The 23,251-nt window shown below is 46.1% G+C and overlaps 1 protein-coding gene across 4 annotated transcripts in view; it reads left to right on the top strand.

Moving 5' to 3' along the window:
- Positions 1–622: 622 nt before the first annotated feature.
- Positions 623–23,251, top strand: part of fbxw12 (F-box and WD repeat domain containing 12) — a 52,549-nt gene continuing 29,920 nt past the window's right edge. For 2 of the 4 annotated variants that reach the window (XR_011934168.1, XM_072472529.1), the window contains exons 1-7: positions 623–986; positions 4,790–4,827; positions 13,828–13,991; positions 15,521–15,642; positions 16,614–16,823; positions 20,960–21,124; positions 23,000–23,213. Coding sequence is in view for 2 of the 4 variants with exons in the window: in XM_072472529.1 (XP_072328630.1) it covers positions 861–986; positions 4,790–4,827; positions 13,828–13,991; positions 15,521–15,642; positions 16,614–16,823; positions 20,960–21,124; positions 23,000–23,213 (1,039 nt within the window). In the remaining 2 variants the exon portion in view is untranslated. The remainder of the gene's footprint in view (positions 987–4,789; positions 4,828–13,827; positions 13,992–15,520; positions 15,643–16,613; positions 16,824–20,959; positions 21,125–22,999; positions 23,214–23,251) is intronic. The other 2 variants (XM_072472530.1, XR_011934169.1) reach the window with 2 other exon arrangements.

Here is a 23,251-nt window from a genome sequence, read left to right as displayed (position 1 = left end):
TATAACAGATCATAGCACAGTGGTAGCACCATTGCTTCACAGCTCCAGGGTCCCAGGTTTGATTCCCGGCTTGAGTCAGTCTGTGTGGAGTCTGCACACTCTACCTTGTTTGCGTGGGTTTCCTCCCACAAGTCCCGAAAGACGTGCTGTTAGGTAATTTGGACATTCTGAATTCTCCCTCTGTGCACCCGAACAGGCGCCAGAATGTGGCGACTAGGGGCTTTTCACAGTAACGTCATTGCAGTGTTAATGTAAGCCTACTTGTGACAGTAAAGATTATTATATAGAGGTCCTCAAAGGATTGGATTTTTCAACAAAGATGATAAATGGCCTATTTATTTATTTTGCAGATCAAATAATTGTACAGCTTATTGAACTTTGTAAAATAACATTTAGAATGCAGAAGCCTCCTCCCCGAATTCATTTGAGGTCACAGGCCAATCTGGCATGACATTCTCATTATGTTGATTTTCCAAAACAAAACTTGCCCCATATTATTCATTCTCATAACGCTCAGTGAGGACAGGGGTCACTCTGAACTGAGAATCAGCTCGGTTTAACCTCTTAACTTGGAAGGAGAGAGAAACTGGTGCAGTGTCACACTGGGGTAGTGTACCTCGCTGGCTCTGCCCAAATAGTCTCAAACCGCCGGCTCTGTAACATTTGCAGCTTTGAGATCTCCGGTTGGCCACTTGGCCTGGGCTCGAAGTCTTGAAAGTTTATTTTGGCATTTTGTGCCTTTTGGGGATGCCATAGGCGGGGAGAGACGAGCTGGGAAGTTGGTGAGCGTGTCTGCCTGGCTCTGTTCCGGGGGGTGGACTTCATTGAGAAGGATTGCGGCGGCTGCCGCGCCCTGTTTGATGGAGAGCGGAGATCCGGCTGGGATGGAGAGCGCTCCGGCTCCTGTCCTCACTCGGGACTCTCTGATCCACATCTTCACTCGGCTGGGGGCCGATGATTTGAGACGGGCCTCTCTGGTGAACCAGGTAAAGAAGCTGGGCGGAGAGGCGGGTTGTCCCAGCACTGACTGAGAGAGAGTTAACAGCAGTCAGGGCGCTCCTGGCCCAGCCAGCACAGAGCAGCTCAGTGGGAATGACTCTATCTAAACCCCAGCACCATTCAACACTCGAGTTCCCTCCAGGAATAGTGCAGCCTGATTTATTCCGCGTACTTCTTGATGTGCAGGCAGCCTAATCTAGATAAAGCAGGGGTTCCCCAGTAAACAGCCCCTGTCAAGACACACACTTCAGCCAGTCACGATCCAGTTATCTTTCCCACCAAGGTCTGGGTGAGAGATTGCTGCAATCCTGCTTCTTTACTGCAGTCCATTGGAATCGGTCCCATATTTACTAGGCCATGGGTGGGAGACTATTCCACAGAAACGGGACTGCAAATGTTCACAAAAATACTTCTAAAGGGAAGCAAAGGGCTCCTGGGCGGAATGGGGATTGCACTGGGCGGAATGCAAACCAGCAGAGACCTGGAGAGAATGGAAGGGCGGCTGGTTTAAACGTTTCCGCCTCACATTTAGAAGCTGACCGAGGAGTTGTGCAGAGTTGCCGTAGGCCCAGCACACCCACTGCTTGCTTCCTCTTTTCCAACACATTTGATTCACATAAACAACCAGGTAAACGAAATCATATGAACTGAGAGACGAATTAAAGGGACAGTCCCTTAAAGGGAAACTGCCTTTGAAAAAAAAAATTACAAATGAGACTCAAAACACCAAACCAAACCGCGATTGATGGGGTCAATCAGGCACTTCCAACTCTCTGATTCCTGCTGTCCAGTTGCGCGCTAACTCTCTCTTGCTCACTAATATCTGGATAATTGTGTTGCTGGAGCATTCATCTTACTTGACCTCTGCACCCTTTGACGAGACCAATCTCAATGTCCTCCTCTGCTCTCCTCTGTACAGCTGGGTGGGGCTATTCTGTTTGCTTCCAATCGGAGCTATCTGATTGTGGCCCAGACATCTCTTGGCAACCTGTTCCTGCCCCACTACCTATCCACCATCCCTCGAACCCCTCATGCGTTGCCTGCTGTGTCCTCAGACTGCTCGACCTGGATTTTCATCCTTGCAGCGTGCACTGGGAGACGACAAAATTCCCGGCTCAGCCCACCCACCTCGGGAGGAAGTGTATTCGCAGGGATAGGATTTCCACTGGGGGAAAGTGTGGGATGGAGTCGGCCCAGCCGACTGTGGAAACATTTGGGAGGCAGCCTGGTAAGGTGCCACTAGGTGCCGAGGAAAGCTGTGTAAAAGGCTCGCCTTTAGGTGCTGTGTGTCCTCCAGGTCCTCACCCTGCACACCCACACACACTCCCAATGCCTCATCCATGCCATCTCATGCCCTCACCCACCCCGAACCATCATGCCCCCATGTTAAGATATATTCCCCACCCACCCCATATGGCTACTCAAATCCCCATGCCAAGGTATTCCCGCACACACACACACTTGCTCCTCATGCCACTATGCCCAACACTCCTCTGTCACTCATACCCTCCATGCAATTACTACCCCAACAAGCCCATCACCCCATATGCTATGCCACGTTATGCTCCAAACAACTCAATCACCCTTCATGCCCCAATCTAAGATATGCTTCTCTACCTCACCCCATGGCCCTTTCTAGCCCCATGCCAATCAATGCCCCTCGCCAACCCATTGGCCCTTTCAAGGCTCTACATCAATTGTATCAGCTCATGCCAACCCATGCTCCCATACTCATCCAGTATAAATCATGGGCAGACTTCAGGACACATGCAGAGATGTTGTAAAATAATTTTCTGAAAAGTTATAAATGTCTATTGCAGATTTCACTATATTGAAAGAAGACGCTCATTCAAAAAAACTCATTTGCGACATTTGCATTCCTTCAACAAAATAAAGCCTTATAACAAATATTTAATTCAAGTGTACAATCCCTTATAACAACAAGCATTGGAATTCATCAACCATCACTTCAAAGAGTCTAAAACACTTGGAGCTGTCAATTAAACTGTGAATTGACAGGCACCCTACTGTGGGAATGTGTGATTATGAAATCAATCATGCAACACGAATCCAGTAATGGAAACCCCCAAGCTTACCTCAACATCGTTAAATAGCAAGCAACAATTTTCCTTAACAGTCTGGAGGCTTTTTAAATGCCATGAGAGCTCCCTTTGAGAGGTGCTTTAGTCAGGCCTCTTTGACAGGTTCTCTTGGCATTTTTGACAGGTCCTTTAACAGGTGCGTCTGACAATTTTGACAGGTCTGATGATAGTTCCAGCATGTTTGATGGTAATGGGTTCATGCACATTTTACGTACATTTATGCCTACTTTTAACATTTTCAAAGAACACCTGACCTCCCCCAAAGGAATCTCCAAAGGATATCCAAGAGGTTCAGACCTTCTTTTACCTGGTCTAATAAAGCCCACTTCAGTGAAGGCAGTTGATGACTTAAATAGCCAGCTGCCTCCATAAAATACACATGCACGAAACACGCCCTCCCCTTATTCCCAATAGGAAATGCCGTGTTCGGGGGTGAAACTTGTGTTTTTGGGGCAGTTCCATCATGGGAGAAACCTGGGCCTCTGACTGTTGTCTGTGGCTGAACCGAATTGTCCCTAACTTCAGTATCTGACTTGAACCCAAGTCAACATTTTGGTCCTGCATGCACTATATCGTAAAGATCATCTACTTTCATCTCCACAACATCACCTAGCTCTGCCACTACATCAGCCTATCTGCTGCTGAAACCCTCATCTATCCTTTTTCACCACCTGACTTGACTATTTCACAACTCTACTGGCTTAACTTAACCAAAATATTCTGCCTATATTGCATCCTACCCCACATTGTGTCTTGCTTATTTACCGTCCCTGATTTGGCTTATCCACACGAACTACCCGTCTCCAAACACCCAAAATTTACATTTTTATCATTGTGTTTAGGTGCATCTGTGACCTTGCCCCACCATATCTCTGATTGTTGTGTATCTCCATTTCGCTTTGCCTAATCGTGGGCGGCTAGGCTTTCGGTCTCCTACGCTTCACACTCTGGAAATCTCCAAATCTCTCTGCGTTCCTCCTTTAATAGCTGCCTTAGAACTTAACTTTGATGGGCTTTCAATTGTTCCTCCTGATATCTCCTCTTAGCTCGATGCCTGGTTTAGTATACTCTTCTAATATGCGCTTTGTGACCTCTTTGTGTGTTTGAGGTGCTGCAGTAATTCAAGTTGTTGCTGCTGAAAATAGTGAGGCCTTGCCCCAGGTCAGTACATTAGCAGACAGGAGGCTGAATAGGTCCAACCAGCAACAATTATGGTCGAATTACTTATCGTTATCAATATTGCAAAGTTCCCAAGTCAGAGTTGTGTGGTTTACCATTCACCCACTCAAATTGGGAGCTTCTATGACTGAGGATTTCCAGACACCTTTCTATGGATTGTGTGGGAATGAGCTGCGAGCAAGGAGCCCCATGTGGCTGCTCCGCCATTTAATAAGATTATGGCTGATCTGATAGTAACCTAAAGACTGCATCTCACCTACCCACAACCCCCCCTCCCCCCCCCCCCCCCAATAATCTATCACCCCCCCCTTGCTAACCAAAAATCTATCCACCTCTGCTTTAAAAAATATTCAAACTGGTTTAAAACAATTTATTTGGAAGTTCCGAATTAACTTGTTGCAATTTTTGTAGCAAACTTTGCATCTCGTCAGTGACTCCATAATTTAATAGATTTTTCCCATCAAATTCAAATCCAACAAAGAATAAATATTCATATCTTGTAATTACAGGCTTGGAATGATGCTGCAGAAACTCCTTGGCTGTGGAGGTGAGACTGGTCTGTTACTGTCGGCTGTCTGCTCTATTGTGCGCAATAAAATAATGTGCATTTGCTGAGCACCTTTTATGACCTCAGGACATCTCAAAGTAATTTACAGCTGATGTACTTCCAATTGTCACTATTGTAATATGGGAACGTCTAACAAATAGCAATGTGATATTTTAGTAATGTTGGCTGAGGAATAAATATTGTTCAGGTGGAACTTGCTGTCCTTTGTGATGGTGGCATGGGATCTTTTACATCTACCAGAGGGCAGATGGGGCCTGTTCCGAACAATATTACCAGTGCCGCACACCCCAACTCCTTCCATTCCATCTCTCAGCATTGTTCGAAACTTACTGCCGAGTCCTTCAACTCCTTTCTCACGAAACTGACCACCCAGCATTACTTCTTGCTGTCCTTGTGAACTAACAACCTAAATGATTCCCCCTTTCGAAATCATTATCTTTTAAAAAAATATATATTTATTAAGATTTTTTGACAACACAATTTTTTCCCCTTACAAACAATAACCCCACCCCCCCGTAACAAAATAACACAAAATCACATTGAGCAAGATATATACATGGCAAAATGGTATATTTACATAGATTTATACACTGGCTCTCGCCCGCACATGCCAGTTTCCCCCACCCTCCATGCTATCTCCCGCTCATCCATCCCCCCTCAAACAGTCTCTCGTTCCCCCCCCCCCCCCGCCAGGGTTGCTGCTGCTGCTGACCGGCCTTCCTCTAACGCTCCTTGAGGTAGTCTAGGAATGGTTGCCACCGCCTGTAGAACCCCTGCGCAGACACTCTCAAGGCGAACTTAATCCTCTCCAACTTAATGAACCCGGCCATGTCGTTTATCCAGGCCTCCAGGCTAGGGGGCTTCGCCTCCTTCCACAATAACAAGATCCTTCGCCGGGCTACTAGGGATGCAAAGGCCAGAATTCCAGCCTCTTTCGCCTCCTGCACTCCCGGCTCATCCACTACTCCGAATATTGCTAGCCCCCAGCTTGGCTTGACCCGGACTTTCACCACCTGAGATATTGCTCCCGCCACTCCTCTCCAGAACCCCTCCAGTGCCGGGCATGACCAAAACATGTGGACATGGTTCGCCGGACTCCCTGAACACCTTCCACATCTGTCCTCTACCCCGAAGAACCTACTCAACCTCGCCCCCGTCAAGTGCGCCCTGTGAACCACCTTAAATTGTATCAGGCTAAGCCTGGCACACGAGGAGGAGGAATTAACCCTACCTAGGGCATCAGCCCACAAACCTTCCTCGATCTCCTCCCCCAGTTCCTCCTCCCATTTACCCTTCAACTCTTCTGCTAGGGCTTCCCCCTCTTCTTTCATCTCTTGGTGTACTGCCGAAACCTTGCCCTCCCTGACCCATACACCCGAGATCACCCTGTCTTGACTTTCTGTGCCGGGAATTCCCTGACCTCGCCTCACAAAAGCCCTCACCTGCATATATCTAAATGCATTTCCCGGGGGTAACTCAAACTTCTCCTCCAGTGCCCCTAGGCTCGCAAATGTCCCGTCAATGAACAGGTCCCCCATTCTTCTAATCCCCGCCCGATGCCAGCCCTGGAACCCCCCGTCCATCTTCCCCGGGACAAACCAGTGGTTACCCCTGATCGGGGACCACACCGAGGCTCCCACTGCACCCCTGTGCCGTCTCCACTGGCCCCAGATCCTTAATGTTGCCGCCACCACCGGGCTCGTGGTATACTTTGATGGCGAGAACGGCAGCGGTGCCGTCACCAACGCCCCCAAGCTTGTTCCTTTACAGGACGCCATCTCCATCCTCTTCCATGCCACCCCCTCTCCCTCCATAACCCACTTGCGGATCATCGCCACATTTGCTGCCCAGTAGTAGCTCCCTAGGTTTGGCAGCGCCAACCCTCCTCGGTCCCTACTGCGTTCCAGGAACCCTCTCCTTACCCTCGGGGTCTTATTCGCCCACACAAACCCCATAATACTCCTACTTACTCTCTTAAAAAAGCCCTTGGTGATCACGATGGGAAGGCACTGAAACACAAACAAAAACCTCGGAAGGACCACCATTTTGACCGACTGCACTCTACCCGCCAACGAAAGCGGCAACATGTCCCATCTTTTGAAGTCCGCCTCCATTTGGTCCACCAACCTCGTCAGATTCAATTTGTGTAGGGCCCCCCCAACCCCTAGCTATCTAGATCCCCAGATACCGAAAACTCCCCATCGTCCTCCTCAGCGGTAGGTCCCCTATCCCTCTTTCTTGGTCCCCTGCCTGTAATACAAAAAGCTAACTCTTCCCTACATTGAGCTTATAGCCCGAGAACTCCCCAAACTCCCTCAGAGTCTGCATTACCTCCACCATCCCCTCCATTGGGTCCGCCACATACAACAGCAGATCATCCGCGTATAGCGACACCCGATGCTCTTCTCCCCCGCGGACCACCCCCCTCCATTTATTAGACTCCCTCAGTGCTATGGCCAAGGGTTCAATCGCCAATGCAAACAACAGGGGGGACAGGGGGCACCCCTGCCTCAATCCTCGGTACAGCCGAAAGTACTCCGACCTCCGCCGGTTCGTCACCACACTCGCCACCGGGGCACTGTAAAGGAGCTTAACCCAGCAAATAAACCCTCCCCCAAAACCAAACCTACGCAACACCTCCCAGAGGTACTCCCACTCTACTCAGTCGGTCAAAGGCCTTTTCCGCGTCCATAGCTGCCACTATCTCCGCCTCTCCCTCCTCCGACGTCATCATTATCACGTTTAAGAGCCGCCGCACCTTAGTGTTTAATTGCCTGCCCTTTACGAATCCCATCTGGTCCTCATGTATCACCCCCGGTACACAGTCCTCAATCCTCGTGGCCAGCACTTTTGCCAATAACTTAGCGTCCACATTGAGGAGCGAAATCGGCCTGTACGATCCACATTGCAGTGGGTCCTTGTCTCGCTTCAGAATCAAGGAAATTGTCGCCTCCGACATTGTCGGGGGCAGGGTCCCCTCCTCTCTTGCCTCGTTAAAGGTCCTCACTAGTAGCGGGGCCAATAGGTCCACATACTTTCTATAGAACTCCACCGGAAACCCGTCCGGTCCCGGGGCCTTCCCCGCCTGCATACTCCCCAGACCCTTACTCAGCTCCTCCAACCCGATTGGTGCCCCCAAACCAGCCGCCTCTTGCTCCTCCACCCTCGGGAACTGCAGTTGGTCTAGGAATCGTCTCATCCCCTCTTCCCCCCCCGGGGGCTGGGATCTGTACAGCTCTTCATAGAAGGCTTTGAATACCTTGTTTATTTTGGATGCACTCCGAACCGTGGCTCCCCCTCCATCTTTGATTCCCCCTATTTCCCTCGCTGCCGTCCTCTTACGGAGCTGGTGTGCCAGCATCCGACTGGCCTTTTCCCCGTACTCGTAGGTCGCCCCCTGCGCCTTCCTCCACTGTGCCTCCGCCTTCCCCGTGGTCAACAGGTCAAACTCCGTCTGGAGCCGTCGCCTTTCCCCAAGTAATCTCTCCTCCGGGGCCTCTGCGTATCTCCTGTCCACTCGCAAAATCTCCCCCACTAACCTCTCCCTTTCCATACCCTCTGTCTTCTCCCTATGAACCCTGATGGAGATTAGCTCTCCCCTGATCACCGCCTTCAACGCCTCCCATACCACCCCCACTCGCACCTCCCCGTTGTCGTTGGCCTCCAAGTACCTTTCGATACATCCCCTTACCTTCCCACACACCACCCCATCTGCCAACAGTCCCACGTCCAGCCGCCACAGGGGGCGTTGGTCCCTCTCCTCTCCCAGCCCCATTTCCACCCAGTGCGGGGCATGGTCCAAAACGGCTATGGCCGAATACTCCGTCCCCTCCACCCTCGGGATGAACGCCCTGCCCAGAACAAAGAAATCTATCCGGGAGTAGGCCTTGTGCACGTGGGAAAAGAAAGAAAATTCCCTGGCCTGCGGTCTTACAAACCTCCATGGGTCCACTCCCCCCCCATCTGATCCATAAACCCCCTGAGCACCTTGGCCGCCGCCGGCCTCTTTCCCGTCCTTGATCTGGAGCGGTCCAGTGCTGGATCCAGCACTGTATTAAAGTCCCCTCCCATTATCAGTCCTCCTACCTCCAGGTCCGGAATGCGCCCCAACATGCGCTTCATGAATCCAGCATCATCCCAGTTCGGGGCGTATACATTTACCAACACCACACACGTCCCTTGCAACCTACCACTCACCATCACATATCTCCCACCATTATCCACTACGATAGTCTTGGCCTCAAATGACACATGTTTTCCCACCAGAATTGCCACCCCTCTATTTTTCGCGTCCAGTCCCGAGTGAAATACCTGTCCTACCCATCCCCTTCTTAACCTAACCTGGTCCGCCACCTTCAGGTGTGTCTCTTGGAGCATTGCCACGTCTGCCTTCAGTCCCTTCAAGTGCGCGAACACTCGAGCCCTCTTCACCGGCCCATTCAGGTCCCTCACGTTCCCCGTTATCAGCCGGATTGGAGGGGCTCTCACCCCCCCGCCGGCTAGCCATCTCCTTTTCTGGGCCAGTCCCTTGTCCGCGTCTCCCTCACTCTCCAGTCCCCCAGCCGGGGGACCCCCGTCCCAGCCACCTCTTCTGTGTCCCATTCCCTTTCGGCCAGTGCAGCAGCAACCCTCCCCCCCCCCCCCCCCCCCCGGCTAGACCCCTGTCTAGCTTTTTTGCTCCCCCCATATCACTCCCGTAAGTCAGCTGATACCTGCTGACCCCAGCTTCCCACGCCATCCCTTTGACCCCCCCGTGTGGGAGTCTCCCCATCAATATACGTTCCTTCGTTCCCCTTCCCGCCTTTCTTCCCGCACGCGGGAAAAGAACCCCGCGCTTTCCAAAGCCTGCCCCGCCCCCTCTGGCGCAGCTCCTGTCTCGGCCTTGTCTCTCTCCCCCAGCCCATATAACATTCCCTGCGCGTGATTGACCCCCTATATACAACAACCATCGTACTTTAACCCTCAAACACCCCCCACCCTCACAAACCCTCAATTAGAGTCCAACTTTTCAGTTAGTATAAAGGTCCACGCTTCTTCAGGCGTTTCGAAGTAGTGGTGTTGGCCATTATGTGTTACCCACAGTCGCGCTGGCTGCAACATTCCAAATTTCACTCCTTTCCGATGCAGCACCGCTTTGGCCCGGTTGAAACCCGCTCTCCGCTTAGCGACCTCCGTGCTCCAGTCCGGGTATATTCTGATCTCTGCGTTGTCCCACTTGCTGCTCCGCTCCTTCTTGGACCATTTCAGGACCCTCGCTCTGTCCGTAAACCGATGAAATCTCACCACCATCGCCCTTGGCGGCTCATTTGCCTTGGGCTTCCTCGCCAGCACTCGGTGCGCCCCTTCTGGCTCCAGCAATCCCGGGGGGGGCCTCCGCGCCCATCAGCGCCCCGATCATTGTGCCCGCATATGCCGCGGCATCAGCCCCCTCCACTCCTTCTGGGAGACCCAGGATCCTCAGATTATTCTTCCTCGACCTATTCTCCAGTTCTTCGAGTCTTCCCGCCCACGTCTTGTGTAGCGCCTCGTGCCGCTCCACTTTCACCGCCAGGCCCAAGAGCTCGTCCTCATTCTCACTTACTTTGTCCTGGATCTTCACCTCGTGGGCTTTCTGGGTTGCCCCCAGTCCTTCAATTATTGCCAACATAGGCGCCACCATCTCCTTACGCAGCTCCTCGAAGCAGCGCTTGATGAATTCCTGCATCTCCTCTTTGTCCCCAGCTGCCGCCATTTTGCTTGTTTTCCCTCTCTTCTGCCGCTGCTCCAATGCCACTTTTTTGGCCGTTTCGCTGCGGGTCCGGTCCATACAAGTTAGTAGGGGACCTCTCTCCTCTCTTCCCCACGGATTGGCTGTGAAAAAAGTTCCGTTGGGGCTCTTCTAGCGAGCCCGAAAGTCCGTTTTCGCGGGAGCTGCCGAATCGTGCGGCTTAGCTCCGCATAGCCGCAACCGGAAGTCCCCTTCAAAATCATTATCAACCTTCCTTCTTTAAAATCCATGCCTGACCCCTCTCCATACGATCTATTGTTCCATTTCCACCCTTTTTTTTTCTCTTCAAGGTCCAGGAGTATGTTGGTGCCTCCCACATCTGTACTTTTATCCCCAATCTGTTTTTTGCCCCACCCATAACCAAATTGACAAGTGACATTGTCGGTGACTAGGACCATTATCGTCCCTGACTACTCCTGCAGTCTTTCTCATGGTTGACCACACCACTCTCCTCTGTGACGAATGCAGAATGCTGGAAATCTGAAATAAAAAGAGAAAATGTTGTAAATATTCAACAGGTCTGGCCTCGTCTGTGTCTGTTTCTCTCTCCACAGACGTTGTCAGACCTGCTGAGTATTTCTAGCATTTTCTGTTCTAATTCATCTCCTCTGTTGGCCAGCTCAGTGGTGGTGCCTTGGTTCCATTCTTACCTGGTTAAATCATAGTCTGATCATATTCAGCAATGCCTTCTGTTTGCATCTCACACCAAATCTGACAAGGGTCCATCTTGAGCCCCTCCATTCGCTTGAAACATGAAACACATCAGGACCTTTGATTTGGTTAAATGCTCGTGTTTAAATGCAAGTTGGTGTATATTAAATCTAAGAGTTATTGTTTGAATTTTACTCCTTTTTAAATTAACTTGTTTTGGTTGTGCTTCACTCCTCTCCTTTTAAGTTCCTGCTGGGATATGGTTACAAAGCACCCCTTGATCACTCAAAATATCGTAATTTCTTTCATAATTCAGGTCAAGCTTACCCACTTCCTATTGTAGTTGCTGGACAGTGAGCAGAACCCTGGTCAATTCTTCCCTTACTTTAATAGGAGTGCACCTTAGCAGATAGAGGATTGTCATGTGAGAGTACCTTTAAGAAATGGGTGTTTACTACTGCAGTGATGTCAGAGAGTGGGTGGAGCTGGGCTGTCTGTCAGCTTTTTACTTTCATTTTTGAGCAGGCTGCAGGGTGGGTTTTAGTTTAGTTTTCAGAGCTGGATAGCTGCAGTCACAGCCAGAAGGTGTATGAATCTCTCTCTGTAATCTAAAGACTGTAAATCGATCCTGGTGATTTAAAACTAATAACAGTAGTGACTTTAACCTGATGTGCTTCTGATAAGGGTTTTGTTTTTAAGTCGTATGGATATGTAGCCATCTGGGATGGCCACTTCCCGATTACAAAATGGACACTTGCAAAGACTGCAGGAAAAATTGGACAATACTAAGAAACAAGCAGGTGCAAGCTGTGTCTGTTGATTAGAACCTTAAAAGCTCAGACAGGACAGAAACTACCAAACGATTTACATACTAATGAGCCATCTCCAGGGACAAAAGGGAAATATTTAGATACACAATGTTAGGACAGACTCCCCGGCGCCAGAAGAAGCTAAGACAAAGCTGATTGACAGTCACAGGACACGCCCAGCGCTCAGGGAACCACCCCTCTATTGGAGGAAAATCGATACCGATGATTGGGAAAGACCCAATTAATTGAGGCCAAGTTCCCAACTAGTTGAGGCCGAAGCCCTTTTGAGTATAAAAGGTATCCCCCAAGGGAGAACACTCTCCTTTGGCTTTGGCTCTCAGCGAAGAGAGAGACCAGCCTAGCAGCTGCATCAGACCAAGTAGGTTCCAAGTCAACGCACGCAACGAGACGCTCCTAGTTGCTACCCTGTAAACAGCTCAACCCAACAGCGTCAGAACTGAGCAACGGCCATTGTTCCTCTGACTGAGTGGGCGCCCAAAGCTAAGTATAGGCCTTAGTAATAGTGGTAGTTTAGTTTGTAGAGTTTATGCACGAGTAAATTTGACTGTGTGTAAATAAATGAGCATTGCTTTTGAACTTACTAACTGGTGTATCGAGTCATTGATCAGTATTCGGTTCTGAACCTTGTGGCGGTGTCAAAAGATAGCTGGCAACTCTTGAGCAAACGTGATTAAATAGAGCCAAATTAAGAACCAACCAAAAGTTAGCAACAGATGTTAAAAAGGAAAGCTTAAAGGTTTACTTAGTGTTGTAGTCTTTGGGGGTTGTATTTGAATTAATGGTTGCTAAGATGTTCACTGTATGTTTTAAAAAGGTTAACTTGAGTTCATAGCATAAACATTGTTTTGCTTTAAAAAATGCTTTTCCATTTCTGCTGTATCACACCTGTAGAGTGGACCGTATGCTCCCCATACCACAATCTAGTAAAAGTTGTGGGTCAGGTGAACTCCATGATACACTAAACCCTGGCCCATAACACGATCAAACCGTGAACATTTTTGCTCTGCACAGCTCTGCTTATGAATGGATAGCCTCAATTTTACAGACTAAGATGTAAATATTGTTAATTGGATAGTGAGTGTAACAAGAGTACATCAGACGACTGGTGTAATATGCTATGCATTTAACTTAAACTTCATGATCCTTTTAAAATTCATTTTTGGGACACGTTTGGCCTTGTTGCTCTTTGGAAAGTGGGGGTGGACATTCTTCTTAAACCACTGCAGTAAAGGTGCTCCTACAATGCTGTTAGGTAGGGAGTTCCATGCCTTTGACCCTGTAATGATGAAGAATGGCAATATATGCGCAAGTCACGATGGTTGTGACTTGGAGAAGATAGTGTTCCCATGCATGCGCTGCCCTCGTCTAACAGGGAGTTAGCAATTGCAGGTTTGTGAAGTGTTGCAGAGAAGCCTTGATGAATTTCTGCAGTGTATCCAGAAGATCGTATCCACTGAAGCCATTGTTCCCCAGTTAGGCCAGTGAATGAAGTGCTGGTCAGGTAGACTGCTTTATCTTTTCAGTTTGGTGTAGTTGCACCCAGACAAGTAGAGAATTTCCCAATACACACATGACTTGCGGCAAGAGGAATTCCTTCTGGGAATCATTCACCACAAAATACCCAGCATCTGACTTGCTCCAGTAGCCAGTGTATATAGTTGGTCTAGTTAAGTTTGGATGATTGAGCTGTACTAAATGTTTGATAGAAATACATGCCATTTGGATTTACAGAAGATTGTGTCTGGAGCGCTGGATCTTCTGCAATCTCTCCAACACTGACCGTGAAATAAATTCCTGGAAAAGATATTATTTACATCGTTCCAAAACGGAGCAACACATGGCATCAGGGCGTAGCACTTCCGATTATACCTGTACAACTTTCAGAGGTCACAGTGGTAAGTGGAAAATAGTTTGCTTTTTCTGCAGTAAGGACAATTCTTTTTTTAAATTTAATGTACCCAATTCATTCTTTCCAATTAAAGGGCAATTTAGCGTGGCCAATTCACCTACCCTGCAAACATGGGAGAATGTGCAAGGACAATTCTTAAATTATTGCTTCTTCCATCAATTCTAACCTGAACCAAACAGATCGCTCAAAGGTCCAGGGGTCAATATCTGGGGCACTCCTCGCAGGGTACACCCTTATCTCAGCTCAAAAAACCATCACCAACATTTCTAAACCTCCCCCCCGACTCAGAAACAATACTGGATATTTTTCATAGAGAAGACAGCACACTGGAGCAGAGCTTTCGATCCTTGTCGTCTATAGCGCTCTCTATTTTCTGTTGTAATCCTCTTTCCTCTCAGACCCTTTCATATTCAGCCCTTTCAAATACATCCTATTCCTCGTTAGATAATGCTCTAGTCTTTTCTACAATAGTCATTAATGGTGAAACATTCCCTGGTCTAATAGCTCACTGTTCAAAAACCTTGCTTCTCCTTCTCCTCCTTTCCAGTCAGAATTCCCAGTCTGTGTCTTTCGTCCCCATTCATCCCATGATAAAGTCCATTCACTCACATATTGGCTGTTCCTTTCCAGTGTAATTCCCATGTTGGGCCTGCTCTGGTGTTGCAGAGGATGCTCGGCTCCATTGTCCCTTTCCTCCCCTGCCCAAATCCCAATCTCCTGACCCACATTTCCCACTCTCCCTCCTCCATGCCCACCCCATTGCCCCTTTCTTCTCCTGCCCAAATCCTAATCTCCTGACCTGCATTTTCCAGTCTCCCTCCTCCATGCCCACCCCATTGTCCCTTCTTCTTCCCCTGTCCAAATCCCAATCTCCTGACCCGCATTTCCCAGTTTCCCTCTTACTACTCTTGGACCCCCAATCTCCTGAACGCCTCCCCCCCCCCCACCCACCCCCCAATTGCCCCACCCCAAGCCACAATCTCTTGACCACCCTGTCCTCCCACCCATCCCCCACTCAATGACACACACTTCCCGAAGTGCTAATCCCCTGGCATATAACTCTGGTTTACCCTAGCCCTGCATCATCACCACAGCATCCTTCCTTCTTATCTGGTCAGACATTTGGCAACCCACTGACCTTGTTTCTGGTTACCTGAATCAGAAACGTCTCTTGTGTTGATAATTAGTAATATCATGGAGGGGCCACGGGGGCTGCTGCATTGAAGGATTTAAAGTGTAATCTTCTCCCAAGCTAGCAGGGTGCCCTCTGCTCCTGAAAATCCTGAATGTTAAAACTGTGGAACCAGTTACCATTTTAATATTCCACCCACAGCACTCATCGCAGCAGAACAGGTTAAAATCAGAGTTATAATCTCAAAAGTAAAAAGTAGAAATAGAGGATTCTATGCAAATAACAATTCAATCTGGATATTGCTTCTAACCAGCCCCCTCGTGATGATCTGCAATAACCCAGAAAATTATTAATAGAACCCATGTTTGTTTCTCTCTTTAAAGACAGTATCACTGGTCTGCAGTACCTGAGTAATCCTGACCATCAATTTGATACTGGGATCTGTAAATCATTGGTTTGTACAGCATCTAGAGATCGTACACTGCGAGCATGGAGCATTCAAGAGGTTGGCACAATCTGTTATAAATCTACTTCATGTTAACTGGTTCAGTGGGAATAATTGTCATTGTATTTTGTCAATGTGCATTGTAAAAAAAAATTATAAATTGTCAAATAGTGAAAAGTACGTACAGATAACAAGCCTATTTTCATGAGTGCATGGTCCCCAACATTGGCTTTATTCCAGATGAGTTGTCAATATAAAGCAATAGAATGGTTATATTAACCTATGTTATTCAGTGTCAGTTAACATGATTAAATAAATGTACACATTCATCCTTATTAAGTGCAAACAAATGACTAATGCCTGTAAAATTTGGGGCAGCACGGTAGCATAGTGGTTAGCACCATGGCTTCACAGCGCCAGGGTCCAAGGTTTGATTCCCTGCTGGGTCACTGTCTGTGCGGAGTCTGCACGTTCTCCCAGTGTCTGCGTGGGTTTCCTCCAGGTGCTCCGGATTCCTCCAACAGTCCAAAGATGTGCAGGTTAGGTGGATTGGCTATGCTAAATTGCTCTTAGGTTAGATGGGGTTGCGGCGTTATGGGGATAGAGTGAGGAGGTGTGGGGTTAAGTAGGATGCTCTTTCAAAGAGCCGGTGCAGACTTGATGGGCCAAATGGCCTCCTTCCGCACTGTAAATTCTATGATACACACACGGAGTATTGTGTTTCAAGACGATGTGTAAGAGGCAATGAAAAGTTCAAAGACCACAGTTAGTGCCAGATGAAGAATTTCTTTACACTGAGTATAGTCAACATATGGAACAGCTTGCTATTCGATGTGGTAATTAAGAATTCCACTGACTATGGATTTTGATGACAATAATTCAGTTTGCAGTTATTTCAGCACATCCATTAGAAGGCCATCATTTCTATCCATAAAGTTTCTTACAAAACTGTATGTGAGATGTTTGACCAGAAGGCTTGTTTCACCTGTACATCAGTAAATCACATCAGCAATATTCCTTTGCTTCAAAAGGGTAAACAACTGTGGTCAACTCCAGTACAAGAAGAGCCATTGGTGAAATTAATAACTGTTCCACAAGAAGACCTTGCAATCACTGCAGACTCCAAAGGAACAATCAAAGTTTGGAATGGACGGACTGGAGACGAATTAGCTGTATCTGCTACGGCACTTACAGTTTGCAATTTGGTGACCTACAACATGAATAACCAGCTGTGCCTAACTGTATGTCAAGTTATGTATTTAATAATATTAGTGTCCTGGAATTTTAAAATGTGTGCATTGGTATGAAATGTTTATATCAGATGCCAGAATGAAATCATTTATATTGGTTGTTGAAATATATTATTCATCTTACGTTTGTTTATTTGCCCTTTTGGATTAATACTTACCCCGTTTACCATCATGTTACTTCATCCAAGATTAGATCAGGGTCCTTCCTATGCCTGTAGTCAATGTTCTATGACTTGTTCAACAGATATACTGGAATGCGTAGAACTGGTCAAGCCCTGAAAATTGGTAATAACCAGGCTGAAAATTTCTGACTTTGAACACCCATTGGGGAATGCATTCAGTTTGGGAATCCAGCATTTTTAAATTACTGCATTTCTTGGGTTTCGGGCAACAAAGTATTCTTCTACTTGTTCTGTCCTGGTTTGCTTGCTTAAAATTGTGACATGTCTGACAATGATAAAGACCGAGTATTTTGCAGAAGGCAAAAAGATACAGAATTGATTCTTGTGACTGAAATGAAAATGTATAGGAAAATGTTTCTATCATTCACAGTTTGGAGAATGTGGCATCATTTCACCTGAGATAATATGGGCAAAGTTGGTGCTGAAAATTCAGTTTCAACTCACTGGTACACAGAGTACTTAGATTTCCCGATCTTTGTGATTTTCCTCCATCTCTTAAAACTATCTTATCCAGCTGTTCAGTGTCTGCATTCTAGTTTTCATTGTTTGAATGAAGGTATATTTTCCGTTTCAAATTCTCCCCATCCGATGTAGTTTTTCCCATTTCCCTGCTATTTTTTCCCTAGGATTTGTATTTTTAGAATGTCAAATGCTCTGCTGGGATGGTTTTTTTTATACTAAGCCAGGACCTGAAAATTGAAAACAATCCATAACAGTCGCAAGTAAATGTCAGATGGTGACTTTTCATTACGTTTTATGTTCCAAATCAATACAAGTGGTGTCTCACGGTTTAGCCCATGGGGAGTTGTGACACAAACCTGGACATTCACACAGCAGCTGATGGCAGGCAGGATATGGAAAGACAGTGTGATCAAAGGCCTCGTGGGAAGAGGCTTAAAAGGGGGAAATCATACATCCAAGATAATCTCTCTCACACACACACACACACACACACACACACACAGTGGACAACATGGCACAATAATTAAGAACAAGGAGAATAAGAGATCTAGAAGTGTAACACAAGAGATAGGCTTAGTAAACCATATGACCCTTTAGACTGCTCCGTCATTCAAGAAGATCGGGGCTAATCTTCAACTCCACTTTCCCACCTTATTCCCATATCCCTTTATTCCCTGAGACACCAAATATTTGTCTACGCCAGCACTAAATAAAACATCCACAGCCCTGCGGGATAGAAATTCCAAAGATTCATAACTCTGAATGAAGAAATTTCTCATATTAATGTTAAATGTTGCTGGCTTATCCCTAAACAGTGCTCTCGTTCTCTAGATTCCCAGACAGGGGAAACAACTTCTGTGTCTACTGGGTCAAGTCCCTTCACAATATTGTATGTATCAATGAGATCAGCTCATTCTTCTAAATGCCAGAGGGTATAGGCCCAATTTACTCAGCCTCTCATCATAGGCAAATCCTCTAATAGCAGGGATGAATCTAGTGAATCTTCAAGTACATTCTTCTTTTAATGTGGGGACCCCACATTGGGTGGCATGGTGGCACAGTGGCTAGCCCTGCTGCTTCTCAGCGCCAGAAACCCAGGTTCGATTCTGACCTTGAGTGACTGGGTGAAGTTTGCACATTCTCCCCATGTCTGCGTGGATTTCCTCCGGGTGCTCCGGTTTCCTCCCACAGTTCAAAGATGTGCCGGTTAGGTGGATTGCCTATGCCCCCAGGTGGGGTTATGGGAAAGGGCTTAGGTAGGGTGCTTTTTCAGAAGGTCGGTGCAGACTCAATATGCTAAATGGGTTCCTTCTGACTGGGAATTCTATGATCCAGTGTGATCTCACCAAAGTCCTGTACAATTGTAGCAAGACGTCCTTATTCTTATATTCCAATCCCTCTACAATAATAGCCAACATGCCATTTACCTTCTTAATTGCTTGCTGTACTTGCATGCTAACTTTCTGAGTTCCTTTTATGAACATTTACAAGTTTCAGACTCTTAAAAAAATTCTGCTTTAATACATGGTTAATATAAAATTAGAAATTATTGGGCTTGTTTTTCTTATATTATAAACCATATTTGTAGTAACATATATTGTGGGTGAGAAACCATCATGGGCACAATCTAGCGGCTTTGTTAGCCATGGGCGCAAATCCCGTAATGGCCACAAGCTGAAAATTCTGAATTCGCCCTCTGTGTACCTGAACAGGCACCGGAATGTGGTGACTAGGGGCTTTTCACAGGAACTTCATTGCATTGTTAATGTAAGCCTACTTGTGACAAAAGATTATTATTATTAAATCACGTGGACTGCCAAAAACAGGATTTGTGCCGGCGAGATCTGTTTGAGATCTTTCCCGCCAGTGATGTAATCAGGTTCAACTGGATTTCCATAGATTTAAATAAATTTGAATATAATTAGCTTGATGTTGTAGCGTTTGCCCACGACACATCTTCCTCCCCTGGAGATGTGACGCCACACTGGTGAGATTCACGACTAGTTTTCAAAAGCGAAAATCTTGGTGTGATAACCACACCAGGGGCACAGAGGTGATTGTAGAACCAGAGGGTTGAGGGGCAAGGCTGTGCATTTCACCCTGGCAGTGCCCACTGGGGGTCACTGCCGGCAGTCCCCCCAGTCCCTGGCGGGCAGAGGGAGCTCCTGGGCCGGGTGCAGCCTCCTCCGGCGGTCCCCCCGGTCCCTGGCGGGCACAGGGAGCTCCTGGGCCGGGTGCACATGGAGGGGGCAATGCCAAGAGGGCTATGGCAATGGGCAACCCTCCTCCATTGGGGGTGGGGATAAGAGGAGAGAGCCCTAATGCCTGCGAGAAGGGAAAGGAAGAGCCCAGTGCATACAAAGGTCGGTGCGTAAAAAAAGGGGAGAGCCATGCTGGTGTGGGTGTGGGGAAAAGTGGGAGAGTCCCAATGCCCGACGGAGGGCTGCTCTGATGCTTGGAGCAAGGGAAGGGGGGAATCCTGACCTCCCTGGGGGAAGGAAGGGGCCTTATAAGCTGATATTGGGATGTCCTTCTTAAAGGGTGCCTCAATCTCAGAGTCCCAGCTCTGTCAGCATGTTTAGGTCCCACCCCTTCAGCTGGCTGTGTGATCCTCGCCAGCACTTTGAAATTAAATCATGCAAGAAAAGGCATCTGTGAAGCCGGTGAGTTTCACTCAGCTTTACTCTCCTGATCCAACACGCAGTGCAGGTGCAATTTTGGGAAAATGTCATCCCGGGTTTGCTTGCAGCTTCTTCGGTTGAGAAAACGCAATGAATTGAGCCAATCAGGAAAGCATGATATCTGTTTTATACTACAACACATTTCAGGTATAAATTATGCTAAGAATTTTGATTTAAAAGTCAGAGATGTATTACTTATGTCACAGCTAGAGGTTGGATTAAGATTATTGAAAAACTTTCACATAAAAATTTAGGACATAAGGAAATAATAATGGTCAAAATACTTAAATATTTATTTATTCTGTTTTAATGTAATTCTACTTTTATTCTTTGTGCTTTGATTCTTGCACTTTTAGAAATTCTGACGTTAAAATTAATTCCAGTTCAAAGCATAATCTAAACAAGGATATAATAGCCGTCAGTAACTTTTTATGTTCGGCTAACTTGAATTTTGTTGTAAAATAAAATCCTCGTTTCAGCACAGTTGTATTTTTCTTTCAGAATGTTCGACCTGTTGGATTTTCTGATATATCTTCTGTTTGTGTAACAGGTTATTGTGATATCCATGTGTTTGAATTATATTTAAGTCATTTGTGTTATAATTTCTATGCAATGGACAAGAAAGTTTATCTTAATCAGTTTGTTATTTAGTTTCAGTGATTCCACCATAATTATTGCAGTTTCAAATTTGTACTTTGCCAAACTAAAAATGTTAATAGATTTAATTTAAAATTTGGTTTAAAAAGAATCATAGCGTCTGTTGGTGATAAACAATATGACCAGCATTTATTTTTCATTGTAGGTTGGAAGTGGAAGAGGTGCACTTATCACACTAACCATTCCGAATCTTAGCCAGGTCTCTCACTTATCAGTAATTGATGCTTATAAAGTAGATTTTTTACTGGTATCACCAAATCACCGTTGGATCATTGCTGGTACAAAGGAAAGTTATGATATTCCTGCCAAGGTAAACAGATGCTCACTATGATCTTGTAACTTGTATGTATTTTATGAATATAAAATTATGTATATTCCATCATCTGACTGCTGATCTAGATCTAGCAGATCTGACATGTTTTTGAAATTAACCATTTAATCATTGCATTGTCACAGCTCACAATAATGCAAATCAATATTAACGCACACCACTGCAAAGGTGGCAGTGTAAGTGAAGAATCAGGTTGATATTAAAACTAAAAGACGTGAACTCACTCACCCCTCGGAAGTAGCTTGACACCGTTTTGGCTTCATACTGGCTGTAGTATAACTACAGGCTTAAAAGATTACACGGAAATCCACTGGACTTGTTGGGAATACTTGGTAACTAAATCTGTAACATATTTGCATATGTACATAGGTAGAAGCAGTGTGTGAAGTGCAGGCAACAATACAACTTGGTTCTTTCATTATACCATCACGTTCTGCAGAATCCTAACAGATTCTACAATTTAATATGTCTGGTTCAAAGGGAATGTAGATCAGAAATCCATTTGAAGACGATCAGTATTCACAACTTGTGGCTTACAAAATTTTCCATTCAATTGACATTGCCACCGGATCATAAAATTTACCCCTTTAGTCATGAAGAGCTCAAAGACATTGTTCAAAATGGCAGCGTACAATTTCAACAGCTACCTTTTACAAATAATTTAATTTTAAGAGATTAATTTGATTTAAATATCTTTATTAGTGTCACAAGTAGGCTTACATTAACACTGCAATGAAGTTACTGCGAAAATCCCCTCGTCGCCACACTCCGGCACCTGTTCAGGTACAGAGGGAGAATTCAGAATGTCCAATTCACCCAAAAAGCATATCTTTCGGGACTTGTGGGAGGAAATGGGAACACCCAGAGGAAACCCACTCAGACACAGGGAGAACGTGCAGACAGTAACCCAAGCCGGGAATCAAACCTGGGTCCCAGGCACTGTGGAGCAACAGTGCTAACCACTGTGCTACCATGCGGCTGTTTTCACAAAGAAAAGGTTGGACCTAAGCCCTGTCATAGGTTCATGACCCCACTCCAGGACTAAAGCACAATCTAAATTTCAGTGCCTTCCTGAAGGAGGTGCCATATTTTGGGTAGGTCAGGCGAATGCAAAAGATCCTTTGGCTAACATTCATCTCAACTAACATCATTCCTGTCCTGTCATGCATCTCATTCTATATGTGCAGGGCCCTGCTTTGTACAAAATAGTCATTAACTTTTGCTTCTAAAACAATAGTTCATTGTCTTAATTCCTATCTGTTTCCACATCAAAACTGGAACAAGATGCAATTAGTTCTTATGATTTAGTGTCAGTTTCAGAAATTTATGAAGTTTTAGCAGATTACAGATTTTGAAACAGAAAATAATTGAGGATTTTTTAAATATAAGGTCCATTTCACACACTGAAATATCTCAACGGTCACATTAAATACAAATCAAATACAATAGTGTCAAAGATTGAGATATTTCCTCTCCCATGTCCAATGACAGGGAGTGGGTGTTACTGGCATTTATTGTCCATTCCTAATTGCCCTTCAAGTGAAGGCGAGACACCTTCTTGAAGGGCTCCAGTCCATGTGAAGTAGGTACAGCCGCAGTGCTTTTATGACCTACAAGTTAAATTGTGAATGGGCCCCATTGTTCTTGCTAAATTTTCGGTTCACTTTGGATCTCTGTCCTTTTGAGTAAGTGTTAGAGAGATTATAAAACCAAACTATGTGGGTCAATAAAACAGATGCTATGAATTGTTATTTTTCCATGCCTTACTGGACAAATGGAATAAAAGACAAAGTATTAAAAACATCTAGTCTCATATAGGAGCTAAGCCACTAAAACAAGATGTATTTCTTCTAGGTGTTGGGGACAGAACATTTAATGAATTCTGTTGATGATGACAGATTGACAACCGATTCCTTACCACTAAATAGTTGTTTCACAGCTTGTTGGTTACCAAAAAGGTCATCTAGAGTGGTTACCTTAATCCATAGCGACGTCACATCTTCTGAAATAAGTATTGTTACTCTTGATATTGCTCTTCAGAAAGCAAAACACAAGTCGGAAATACAAGGTATAAAGATTTCTGCACTATGCTACAAAACAATGCAA

The sequence above is a fragment of the Scyliorhinus torazame genome, chromosome 13 (assembly GCF_047496885.1).
Source record: "Scyliorhinus torazame isolate Kashiwa2021f chromosome 13, sScyTor2.1, whole genome shotgun sequence".
Taxonomy (NCBI): domain Eukaryota; kingdom Metazoa; phylum Chordata; class Chondrichthyes; order Carcharhiniformes; family Scyliorhinidae; genus Scyliorhinus; species Scyliorhinus torazame.
This window is presented reverse-complemented; position numbering and strand designations above follow the sequence as displayed.